The sequence below is a fragment of the Phyllostomus hastatus genome, unplaced genomic scaffold (genome assembly GCF_019186645.2).
Source record: "Phyllostomus hastatus isolate PE091 unplaced genomic scaffold, TTU_PhHast_1.1 phas_contig_150, whole genome shotgun sequence".
Taxonomy (NCBI): Eukaryota; Metazoa; Chordata; class Mammalia; order Chiroptera; family Phyllostomidae; genus Phyllostomus; species Phyllostomus hastatus.
In genome coordinates, this window is record NW_025333611.1 from 23,287,221 (window position 1) to 23,300,493 (window position 13,273).

The 13,273-nt window shown below is 48.9% G+C and overlaps 1 protein-coding gene across 3 annotated transcripts in view; it reads right to left on the reverse strand.

Moving 5' to 3' along the window:
* Nucleotides 1-13,273, reverse strand: part of SH3RF2 (SH3 domain containing ring finger 2) — a 120,331-nt gene that overhangs the window by 20,601 nt on the left and 86,457 nt on the right. For 2 of the 3 annotated variants that reach the window (XM_045823719.1, XM_045823713.1), the window contains exons 6-8: nt 11,142-11,233; nt 9,409-9,579; nt 2,784-3,016 (exon numbers count right to left, since the gene is read on the reverse strand). In XM_045823719.1, the coding sequence (XP_045679675.1) occupies nt 2,784-3,016; nt 9,409-9,579; nt 11,142-11,233 (496 nt within the window). The remainder of the gene's footprint in view (nt 1-2,783; nt 3,017-9,408; nt 9,580-11,141; nt 11,234-13,273) is intronic. The other variant, XM_045823728.1, reaches the window with a different exon arrangement.

Consider the following 13,273-nt stretch of genomic DNA (forward strand, 5'->3'; position numbering starts at 1 on the left):
ATGAGCCTTGCAAAGTCCCATGGCACAGGCTCTGGGATCAGATCTTCTCCCAGGGAGTCTGGGACAAGTCAGTCACCTCACTTCCCTGCACCTCAATCATGTCATTCTCAAACTGGAGCTAATAACAGCACCTCCTAGGGCTGGTGTGAGGATTACATTTTATTACATATTATGTATGCAAAGGATTAGGACAGTGCCTGGGACCTAATAAATGGCCCATGTTTGTTAACTATCATTATTTGTGGGTAAAGAATAGCACACTCTAAAAATGCAAGGTCCAGGAGTTTGGTTTTGCTCCTTCCCTAAGCTTTATTTTTAATTTTGTTTTGTTTTGTTTACTGAGACAGGACTGTCTCAGTAAAAGGAAGCCATTCCTTCCCCTCAGGCCCTCTGCAGACAAGAGCCCCCATCTGTTGGGAATATGTCCTGTGGGTATTTGGGGAAGAATCAGGAGGCCACTGCACTCTGGGGAAGGTGGGAGAGGTGCCCCCGAGAAGCACCATGGCCACTGTTCCCAAAGGGTCCCCAGCATTAGAGAGCCACAGGGGGCATCCAGTCAGAGAGGTTAGTACTTTGCAACACTCTCTGGATATGTGTGTGAGTCAGTCACTTGTGTCTGGCACAGAGGGCCCGTGCCAAGGCCATGTCCTGTGTTGTGACTCTGCATCCAGCTGGATGTGAGCTGAAAAGCAGGTGCTCACTACACGCGGCCGGCCCTCTCAGCTGCTGCAAGCCAGCCAGCCGCCATTTACAAGCCTGACCTTTCCATGTAGACATTTATTTTTCCACTGTTAGCCCTGTGAGGTGCAACCAGTCAATTCAGCTGTCATTTCTTGCTGTGTTGGGGAGATTAATAGCTTGACTAGCCTCACCTTGGGAAAAGGGAGAGAGAGATGGTCCCTTCGAGATCTGGGAAAGTCAGAGCAGCACCGGGCAGACATGGCCTCAGGCGCCCGGAAACATGTGAAAAATTGGTTTTATGCCTTATGTATTTATTGTGCTGGTTCTTAATTTCCAAGAGAGCTAATATTTTCTTATTGCATGTGCATTCAATGTCAATGCAAATAGTCAAAGCTCCAAGCTAATCAAGATGTAGGCAAAGGTGGGGAGAAAACCTATAAAAGAAAATGTGAGCCCTTGCCAATGGGGTGCAGTGCTTGCGTTCACAAGTGGTCTAGGCTGATGTAAGTGAGCTCATGCCCTGCATGGAGCACAGGATGTGCTTAGCCTTGGCTGGTGTGGCTTAGTTGGATGGAACAACATTTAGTAAACTGAAAGGTCACAGGTTCGATACCTGGTTAAGGCACAGGCCAAGGTTGCAGGATTGGTCTGCGGTCAGGGAGCAAACAGGAGGCAACCGACTGATGTTTCTTTCTCACATCAATGTTTCTTTCCCTCCCTTTCTCTCTCCTCCCCTTCCCTTCTCTCTAAAATCAATAAGCATGCCCTCGGGTGAAGATAAAAAAAATAAGATGATCTGCTTAGTGGCAGTAGCAGTGATAATACTGATAAAATAATAATACTATAAAAACAGCTAATATTTCTCGAGAGCTTATTAACAGGCTAGGCACTGTGCCATTAGTCTTATGTGGATTATTTTGTGAAATCCATACAATGACTCTGATGAGGTTGTTACAGTTTTTATTTCCATTTCATAAATGATAAAAACTGAAGACGGTAGAGATCAGTAACTTGCCCAAGGCTGTTATGCTGGGATCAGTTATTCTGCGTGTGTGTTGTGGGCAGGTGGGGGGTGCGGTGAGGATAAGGTGGAGGAAGGTACTGGAAGGAGAAGGAAGGAGGACTGTTGGATAGAACTGAGAGGCAAGAGTAGTAGCCCTAAGGTCCAGCCAGTGATCAGATGACAGCACTGGGAGAGGGTGGGTCCAAGACACCGAATTTCCTAGGGGCATCCTCCTGTGCGGCATATGTCCAACATGGTAGTCTTTTGCTCTGACTAGACAGTGCATTTTCACATTGAATCATTTTTTTTAATATAGCAGAGCCCAGTTGAAATCAGAGGATGCAGAATGAATCAAGTTTACTTTGCTTGGTTCATTGTCTTCTCGAGAGACACATAAATCAACACAAAACCTTGCTGTTGGTGGAACAATGGGTTTCAAACACTTTAAATATCCCTGAAAAAGAAGTCTGATGTAGATAAAAACATAGCTTTTAAGAGGGAAGATCTGTATTACTGCCATGTATGCAGATGGCTGCTATATAGGTAAAAATAAAAGCAAGGTGCAGAACAGTGCAGTGAGTATCATTAGCAGGTATATATGTACATGGAGAGAACTTGAGACTGGAAGTTAAGTATATGATAAACTTACTTTTGTACAATATAATCCCCCCCCCTTTTTTTTTTTACCCCTGTGTGTGCATTAGTTAAATGACAAAGTAGGATTCAAGGGCTCTCAGCATTGACTTTTTAACCTTCTTTTCCTTCCTTTCCCCTTTACTACCCTTTTGGCACCCCGTGAAGGATTCCCTGGAACATAGTTTGAGAAGCACTGATCCAGCAAGTGCTTTGGTTGTTCCATCTTAATAAGAGCCAGCATCTAACCCTGGCTGTGTGCTAATTATACGTTGGCACTCAGGGCTGCCATCATCCCAGTCAATCAACGTGCATGTAGCAAGTGACCGGAGGGCAGCGACCTCGAGTGGGTCAGGTGTCATCCAATAAAACAACTCAGTACTTGGGAATCGTAACAAACCCTTTACCCTGGGGTCAGGTCCCCCATCACTGAGCTCTAGGCACGTACCTCTCTGCCACCACTTACTCTTTCTCATGCTGTTCCGCCCCTTCCGAAGAGAGCCCTGCCCCGCCGTCCCCAGGCCGGCTGTGCTCCTCACGGGGTTGACGATGGCGGTGGGTACAAAGACGGACTTGAAGGGACGGCTCTGTCGGGGATCACCTTCTGCAAAGCTGCCTTGGGAGGACACAGAGGAGGTCGATACCATCCATGTGGTGTAGAGACCAGGGCACCGGGAATCGGGGAAACTAGACGGCCTTCTGTTGTAGACACGTGTTTTCAAAAAGAAATGGAAAACGCAAGGGGTCAGCGAAGGGTCCTGGTTTTTGAAAAGCTACCGGCTCCCAACCGTACAGCAGCTGTGGCTGTTTCCAACCCTCTTCCTACCCACGAAAACGCTTTCCCTTAGCAGGCCTCATTCCCATACCTCGGCACCTGGGCACATGCTGGAGGGGAGGCAGGGGCTCGCATCCTGAGGCCCTGGACCAACTGGAAGGCGTGAATTTTGTCATCTTTCACTCCAGTTTGATTGCCTCTCAACCCATGTCCCTTCAGCCCTTGAGTTTAGAGCACAAGGTCTTTTACGTATTTGCCACGCTTTGCTGGGGCGCGTCCTTGTTCATCCAGTGACTTTTCCACTAGATTCCAAACTGTTTGAAGCCATAGATTTTATATGATTTATCTTAGGTGTTCTGCATGTCTAATTATTAATAAATGTTTGCCGAATGACTGCCATAGTGCTTTTGGCACTGATTCGAGTCATTCTGGCTAACACATATGAGCAGGTGCCACATACCAGGCAAAGGCAAGTGCTTTGCCCACATTATCTCATGGGTTCTTTACAGCAGCCCTGTGAGGTAGGTTACCGTTAGCGCTACCATTTTATAGATGTAAAAAAATGGAGATTTTCCGTTACTTGCAACCACTTGACTTTTGAGCCCAGGTCCAGGCTGGCTCTCTGCTCCACCACTGACCTACATCACCTGTGCCCTTACCACTGAGATACACTACCTTCTGGCTAGTTAGACCATTCATCATTCGGTGGCAAGGAAAACCCTGCATCCTGCTTGAAAGAAACTAACATAGTGGGTAAGCCTTACACGTGCCTCCATAAGACACTCATTCTTCTGTCTTGGGATCTGATTTCGAAGACTAGTATTGAAGTTTTACAAAACAGCAAGCAGTCCCTTGTTTATTGTTCCCAGCCTGCAAGTCCCTAAACCCTATGGGGAATGGCTGTCTTTCTGCATGCATTTCTTGCCCTGTAGCAATCCTACCCCAACATCAGAGCCCCTGTGAAGCAGCCCATCAATCACCTTGTCACTCTGTTGATTAAATAACCTCGGCTAATTACCTGGGAATAACCAATTGCCCTTGGCGGCCGCCGCCGGCACAGAGATGCCCTCCCTCCTGGTTTCCTGCCTGCCAATGCCTCCAGGTTTCTTTAGGTAATTTCCCCTTATTTTTCTCTTTTTCTCTCCTTTTGCTTAGAAGACTGACATGCAGTTTAATAATCAGTCAGCCAGTGTTGTACAAAGATGAATAAGGCATCATTTAATGTGGCCAACCCTGCCCAAGACAGGTATGCAGCCTGGTGTGCCAGGAGCTGAGGGGACTTGGCAGCAAGGGGACCTTGCCTGCAGCCACCAACCTGCCTCTGGTCCCTGGGAACATGGTCAGTGAAGGGGAGCGGGCTGCCCGCCGGGAGGAGCACCGACTACAATGGAGGGGAGGGCTGGGAGGTGAAGAAAGACCCTAGCACCGGCTTCCACAACAGAGTCTGCACCTGCTTGTCTTTTCAATCGAGGCCTTAAGGTGCTGAATGTGGCAAAGCGGGCTGTAAACAGGAAAGAAGGGTTCCAGAGCTGTTTCCAGCAGCAGCAAGGACGAAAACACAGTTAATCAGGCCCACGCCAGCTTTATTCCACCAGTCCTGTCTGAACGACTGTTTACAGGCTGAGGTGTGACCTCATTTTTCTAGCCCGACACTCGGCTGGATTCCAGAAACTCGGGAATCCCAAGTCCTCCATCTAACACAGAGTCCCTCTATGTCTTCTGGCAGGAAGCTGGGCACTTCTCTAGCACTTTCTTCTAACATCAAAGTACTGTGCTCACATGTAGTTATTAATCCCCAACACCCCAGACCCACAGACATCATGATGCCTGTTTTCTAGGCGGAGAGACTGAAAGACATTCGGGCTTGAGTGCAAGGAGCGCATGTGTTGGCTCTGATTTGCTTTGTTGCTTGGGGTGTGCAGACCCCTGTGTCCCCTTTTCTATCTGTGCCATGAGTCCTTAAGAACTTGCTCAGGTGGCAGCAGCCACCCAGTAAGGCAGGAGCTTGGCCCTTGACAATTTTTATGTTGTTCTGTGTAGAAAGTTCAAGGAAAATGAGTGGTGGCCCATAGTCCCCAGGAGGACACATGTGTCGGGTGAAGGTTGCAAGAAAGAGAAATATCCTGGCTAACTGGGTGGCAGGGGCTTTACGGGGGAGGACTGCAGGGGTGGGAAAGGCTCGGAAACAGGTCCAAGGGAGGCTGCTTAGGACTCTGAGGCGGGAGGTGTCCGATAAGATGCTACCGTTTGTGTTCTCACCAGGAGTGGTCTTCAACTTGGTCCACTTTCTTCCCTTCCTTGTTCAGGTTTCCACGTCTAAAGGGGGAGTGTTTAGCTTGGGGGAGCCTGTCCCTTAGTTGTGGTGATGGGTTGAGGAGGAGGAGGGGGAAGAGGAGTTGGTTTCTTCGACCTCTGAAAAGGGAGGAACCTTCTGCCTCCCACTAAGACTGTGCAGAAGGAGGATGTCCAAAGGGATGCTGGGCTGTTACGAAGGGGTTTGTGTGGAAATGTGACAAGCACTCTGGACAGCCTGAGCCCATGGCTGCCTCCCGGGACTGCGGAAACGCGCCCCAGTGGCAGAGATTCGGTCGTGTCCACACAGGTGCGCAGGTGGCAGCACCATCCAGCACAGAGGGCTGGGGCTCTGGGCAGCACCGCAGCCTTGTCCTCTCTTGGTCATTAAACGGCTCACTTGCTGAATCTTAGACCAAAACCCTGACATTTTCATCAGCTCTGGTTTACCCACAGTTAGTACCCCCAGTTAGTCTGGCTGGCTCAGTTCATTAGGGAACTATGCTAAGGAGAGTGTGGTGCACAAGTCCAGGGTCACCTCACCCCTTCAAGCCTTGGCTGTTTGTAAAAGGCTGCGCTGTACAGCAAGGGGGCTGGTGCCAGTGCAGAGCTGCACACAGGAAACTTGGCGGGTGGTGGGGGTGCGGGGAGGGAACTCAACACACAGAACCAACGAGCAGAAACATGCGTCCAGCCCACTGAGTTCTAACACAAAGTCACTGACAGAAGACAGCATCATGCAGCCCTAAGCAGTGGGAGGAGTTACCCCTCGCAAGTGGAAAGGCTGGTTAAGAACAGGGGTGAGCTGCCGCCACATAGACAGATTGGACATATGTCATCCACGCCCAAGATTAGTGGGGACAGGAACTTTCTCTGAATCAGGGAGGCCGTCAGGGAAAACGTCCACATACAGAAAGCATTGATCCTCTGTCACCTAAGAGCCCTCAGGAGAGTGTACTGTGACAGGGACTTGTTCTTGGAAGTGCTGGTTCTCCAGAAGCAAAAACACCCAGCAGCATAAGCTGCACCTCACTCTATGCATATGTTCAGATTCCTATGAGCTGGGGGTGGGGTGGGGGAGTGGCGGTTTATGGTGCTGAAACTCGATCCACTGTCAGACAGGCAGCCATAGGGGAGGACGCGCGTCTACACACTTGACGTGCTGGAGACCACTGCAGGGGGAGAGAAAGGGAAGCTGGAGCTGGAGTACACTGGAAGGGAATCTCATGTGCATTCTAGTCCTGGTGACCACCTGTCCTGATGACCCCAGGAGAGGTGGGGGTCACACCTGCTGTACTGTTTACACCTGCTGTACTGAGCCTCCCTCTCTTATCTAGGGACACTTGTCTAGTGTGCCAGTTTGGATAATAAATTATATGGCCCCTTTTATTCTAATGGTTCTTTCATGGCATAGCCAGGACTTTGAGCTAAGGCGTGATGAATAAGCAAATGCCCTAATAGTAGGCATGGCCCTAGAGATTCATGTTGGACCCCACAAAGAAACAGTTCATGAGTTAGAGTAGGCATCCTCCTAGCTCCTCATCATCACTCTTAGTAGACTATTGTCCCACCTCCCCCACACCTGTCAGCTTTGACTCCTATCATCAGACTCGAGCATCATTTCCCCTTAGGTCTCTCCCCACATTCCTGGAAGATTTTAGCTCCCGGCTCACTGCCCTTCTATATACACTTACACTGCACCTGACCCCACCACGGTGATTTCATCTAGCATTAGGGTTTTCAGTGCTGCCTCGAGCCTGGGCCTCTTTCTTAAATGCTGGACTTAACCAGCACCTTCACTAGGATTACTAACAGGCATCTGAGACTTAATCTGCTGCCAACAAATTTTTGCTTTCCTCGCTGTTCCCCAAAACCTGTTCCTGTTTTGGTTTTCACTTCCATTGCCAGTAGAAAGCAACTCCAGCTTCCAGGGACTCAGGGCAAAGAACATGGACTCCCCTTGAATCCTCTATTCTTTCACGCTCGATATTGGATCTGCCAGAAAACCCTGTTGTCTCTACCTTCGGGGTACAAGCAGGACCTAATCACGTCTCCCTCCCTCTGTGGCTCACACCCTGGCTCAGTTCACCGTCACCTCTGCCCTGGATAATGACAGTGTTCCCTTAGCTCATCTCTCTGCCTCTAGTGTTTCTTCCCAACATTGTATCCTCAGCCCAGCAACTAGAGGGATTCTGGTTCAGACTGAAGTTAGATCACGTTGTGCCTCTGCTCACACCCTGCTACAGGGTTCAAGTCAAATTCCTCATTATGACCTAGGAAATTCTCTAAGATCTGACCCTTATTACCATTCTGACCTCATCTCCTACTAAGCTACTGCTCACTGGCTTCAATCCAGCCCTACTGACCTTCATGTCAGGCACACTCCACCCCCGGGGCCTTTGCTCAGGAGCTTGTCCCTTTGGCCTGGAATACACACCCTTCGGAGATCCACACGGTTCACCTCCCTGACCAATCTGTTAGAGCTTTCGTCACCCCCACACGAGTTCTATCTCCCTTTCCTGACTTTTCTTAGCTCTTATCTAACACCATCTACATTACTTATATATCTTGTGTTTTTGTCTGTCCGTCTCACTAGAATGTCATCTCCTGGGGGCAGCGCATTTTGTTCCCTGGTGTTTCTCCACGGTCTGGAGACTGACGGGTGACTGACACGTGTCAGTGCTCAGCAAATATTTGCTGAATCAGTGAATTAAAGTATCAATCACAGACACCTTAGTCTGCTTTTGGAGATGTTGCAATTTCCTAACAAATTCCGAGAACCTCCCAGGAAGGGAACAACTGTGATCTTCTGCTCCAACTTTCTGCCCACCTTTTTCATACAAGCCTGGACCTATGGGAACGTAGACTTTGCCTGTCCTCTTCCTAGAAAGGGGGTCCCCCACCTCACCAGCTAGGCTGATGGAAAAATCTATGAGTTAGAAAGTGCAGCCTTTATGGAACCAAACCCTTCTACATTGTAGCCATTGTCTCATTTCCCCTTCACGGAATGAATCTATTTCCTGGTCTACCCAGTCCATGATGGTCCTTCTGGCCTTTCTACAGCTTAAAAAAATACCCCCAGTTTATCAGTTTCTTCTGTGACGTGGATTTCAGTCTCCTCACCATCCCTGCTATCCTCCTCTGGACTCAGCGCCTTGCCTCCATGAAGGTCCCCCAAACAGAAGGTATGGCTGCAGGAGTGGGCCCGGGGAGGACAGCAAGAGGAACACTTTCCTTGCAATTATGACTCTCTGGTATGTCACAGAGACAGCATTTGATGTGTGCTGATGGCCTCACTGCCTGTGACCGGCTGGCTGTGCCTGGGCTGCTGGGGCTGAGGGCAGGCGGAATTGGGGATAGTTTGGGGGTTTGTGTGCCATGTGGTTGCGGTACGAGGTGGCTGGACAAACTGTGGGCCAGTGAAACCCACAAGTATGCCAGAGAATGAAGAAGGTTGGGAAGGAGCTGTTTGGGAAGAAGACCTGCAGGGTAACTGACGTTTTACCTGGGGTGCGGATGGATAGGCAGTGGTCTGAGTTCATGGACACTCTGCTCCCGCCCAGCATTCTGGGAAGTTGGTGGACATACTCCCGGTGGTCAGAACTGACCCCCACAGTTCTCCGTTTCGCCACTAGATGGAGTGCCGAGGTGGAGGATGTGAAGTGGGATTTGGGGGGTTTGTACACAAAACCAGAAATCTAGTTCTTGGGCAGGTTGCTTAACTCTCCCACAATTTCCTCATCTGTAAAACAATATCTACCTTACAGGATACTTTAATCCTTTAAGGCCTAGCCAAGGAGTTAAAAAAAAACCTTGAAAGCGCTTATAAACCATGAAGAGCTATAAAAAAGATAACTCTTTTGGCTATTTAAAAAGAAATTAAAGTGTTAGGCAGGTACTAGAGCAAAAGCTATTTCTGGGCCTGCACTCTCAAAGAGCGTTGAGTCCTTCCGCAACTCAACCCAGAGATGGCCCCGGCCTGGACGACCCGGCCCCCTGATGCCTGAGATTGGAGGGGACGCACCTGAAAATGGGGCTGACGTAGCTGTTGGGGAAGATGCCGACTCGCCCGGTGACCAAGGAGACGCCCCTGAGCCAGCCGTCCTGGTACTTCCCCAGGACCCTGACACCCTCTCCCTTCTGCAGGTCCAGCTCCTCAGGTCCATGGGCTGAGTAGGAGTGCAGGGCTACAAACCTGGGGAGACATGGGGCCAGTGAGGGATGGGCATGGACACACCTAGGGGAGGGCAGGGAAGCAACGAAGGGTGGAGGGAGAGGGCGGCTGCAGCCCAGGGTTAGCAATAACAACCCTTTAAAACACAAGCCTCAATGTGTCAGGCAGAGGAAAGTGGCAGAGCCTGGTCAGTACACCCACGGAAGGGTGATGCCCACTCCATCTCCTCCCACCTCCGTGGAGTGTCACACAGCTGCAAGTCACACAGCTGCCAGTCCCTAAGTTAGGCCACATCGGCATGTTGACAATGGGGAAACTGGCCTACCATACAGAAAGGAACTGGTGAGCAGGAATTAGTGGTGGAACTGGGTCTCAACCCCAGACATGCGGCTCTACAGGGAATGCTTTCTCACACTGCTTAGCAACCAGTCGCAGCCAGCAAGCTTCTGGGAAATGAGAGGCCAGCTGGAAGCCCCTCAGATCCACTCCCTCTCCAGAGAGCAGAGACCTGTTTCCTCCCCCCACCCCACCCCCACCATGGCCAAGGAGCTAGCTCCACGTAGGCAGGACAGTGGGTACTAGGAAGGGGGCTGGGTTAACTTTAGTTCTTTGGTACACAGTGGAATGAATGCTGGCTGCAAGGTGGGATGGAGGGGAATGGGCTTAATATGGCAAAAATGGCTTCTCTTTGAGCAGCGACTTTCCACTCTGCTGTCCATGCAGGAGTCCAGCAGGTTCCATCCAGGTATGAGTCGGGGGGTGGGGGTGGGTGTGTGAAGAAGACACTAGGGGAATAGTGAGGCTGTGAAAGTGATGAGAATACTTGGCTGACTAAAGACATTAAAAAATAACCCACTTCACCCTGGCTGGTGTGGCTCAGTGAACTGAGTGCAGGCCTGCAAATCCATGGGTCGCCAGTTCAATTCCCAGTCAGGGCACATGCCTGCAGGTTGCGGGCCAGGTCCCCAGCAGGGGTTGTGTGAGAGACAACCACACATTGATGTTTCTCTTTCTCCTTCCCTTCCCCTCTCTAAAAATAAATAAATAAAATCTTTAAAAAAACCCCACTTGGTGTGCCAGATTCAGGGGTTACTGGTACATGGCCCTCAGGCCAGTCCTTAGGAAGCCCTTCTAGATTCTAAGGACTGTGAAAGGTTCTATCAAATGGCCTGGGGCGGGGGGGGGGGGGGCGGAGTATTCTCATCTGAAAGGTTTTTTCCCCTTCTATAAAATGCTACATTTATTTTTCACTGATCACTAAAGCAACATCTATTTATAGCCCAACATTTTGAATCTAAAAGAAGACAATAGAAATTGTTCCATACACAATCTCCCAGCAATGTCTTGGTGTATAACCTTCCAGTCTCTTTCTGGTTTGGTAAAATAATGAGCTAGGCTGATGTGTTTTGCTAATTTGTACTTTGCACCATTATTTCCATTGGTGGTTGTGAAGGGCGGGGAGCTGTTTTCTCTCTGGGTGGGACGGCTTGGGAGTGGTGATGCTCAGTGGCGGATGGCAGACGGATGGCAACGGCGACCCATCTGCACCAGGACCAGGGGTGGAGGCTGAGCTTTCTACTCACATGTTAGCTGACAGGTGCTGCTGGGAGCCAGGCAGACTGACGATGGCTGTGGAATGTCCCGGGGAGGAGGGTGTGGGGTGATACGTGGAGACCTACACAGACAGAAAAGACAGCCGAGCTGAAGCAGTGAGCATCACTAGGTAGGCCCTTGGCGGAGCTGCTGCAGGAAGGCCTGATGCATCTGGAAACCAAGAACCATGCCCAGCGCCACCCATCCTGTGTCTTTGCTGTGGTTTTCCGCTATGGGAAGTGCAGGGTGGGGATAGATTGGTTTGTGTCCTGGGGGCTTGGGTGTGGCATGCCAAGGCTGCATTCCAAAAGACTGCTCAGATAAGGCAGAGGATGAAGACCAGTGGGATTTACAGTCACCAGGGTACTGCCAGAACCCTGGATCCACTCCCTGGGCCCCTCCCCTCCCATCTCCCAGTACATGAAAGCCTAGTCTCAGGAAGGTGCTACATTAGCTGATTTTGATTGAGAATTTAACACTTGCCAGGAAGTTTGAAGCATTTTACAAGTAGATTTAATCTGTATTAAAGGTACTATTATCCTCATTTTGGGGGTGAAAAACAGAGAAAGAAAGGTCACTCAACTAGTATGAAACAAAAAAGTAAAACAAGGTAGTCGAGTTTTCGACAGTTCCCTGTCTTTACCTTACCCTCCAGCTCCAGTCACTATCCAGTGACTTAAGGAAGGTGACTCTGAATCCTCTTCACTCTTCCAGGATGGAAGGGGGAGCACCAACGCTGTAAACTCCTAAACTCTCCTACCCGGGGACCTTGCCTATTATGTAATCTACTCCATTGCTCATTTCCTTCTTGGTGCATATCACAGACTATGATTGTTTCCTTGTTGACTAACCATCCCCCACTAGACTCTAAGTTCCATGAGGGCGGGGACTATGTCTTGTCCATCACCATATTATGTGCTCGATATATTGTTGCAGCTTAAAGAACAAATGAATGAAAAGTTTTCCTACCCAGTACACCTGGACTGATGAAACCTCAACCCTCTCCATGCCATCCAGAGTAAATACGTTCCATCTGCCTTCAGTTACCCATCCATACGAAATGGCAACTATATATCTGTGCCTTTTCAGGACTCTGTTTTGGTGGCTACAACTGTTGTGTATGAGTGGCTGGGCAAGCGTGAGTGCATCTCTGAGCGCATGTGTCTCTGGCTGTCTGTGCAAGGATGCATGTTTGTTTGGAACCCATGACAACTGTATGTAGATCTGTGCTGGCATTGGTCTATTGGATGTCTGATTATGCTCATGCATGTGGGTCTGTGAATTGATATGCACATATGCTATGTGTAATTATATGTATGCATGTATGGCTATGTAATTGTAAATGTCTGTCTGGGACTGTATGTATGTGAACTCTAGAGATGTGTGCAGGCATGTATGACTATAGTTTTGTGTGTATCTGGGTTGATGGTCATGTAAATGTATGTGTGAGGTTATGAGAATCCAGTTTATAGGATCAAAAACTATTCCAGTGAGATAATAATGAGGGTTGGCAAGAATGTAGAGAAACTGAAATCCTTATGCAGTGCTGATGAAGTATAAAATGGTGTAGCCCCTTTTGAAAGCCCTGCTCCTCAAATGGTTAAACTTAGAGTTACCATATTACCCAGTAAGTCTACTCCTAGTACATGCCCAAGAGAAATGAAGACATAGTCCCACATAAAAATTTGCACACAAATGTTATAGCAGCATTATTCACAATAGCCAAAAGGTGGCAATAACCCAAATGTTCATTGACTGATGGATATGCAACAGATGGTATATCCATACAATGGAATAATATTCATCCCTAAAAAATGAAGTATCGACACATGCTAGGACATGGATAAACCTTGAAAACATTATGCTAAAAGAAGCCAGATGCAAAAAGACGACATTACATGATTCCATTTACATGAAATGCCCACAGTAGGCAAATCTATAGAATTAGAAAGTAGATTAGAGGTTTCCAGGGACTGGGGACATAGATAGACATGGGGGTGATAGTTAAAGGGTAGGATAGTTATAGGACACAGGGTTTCTCTTTGCAGTGATGAAATGTAAAATTGTGGTAGTAATGGTTGTGCATATCTGTGGATGTATCAAAACCCACTGAGTTGTATAC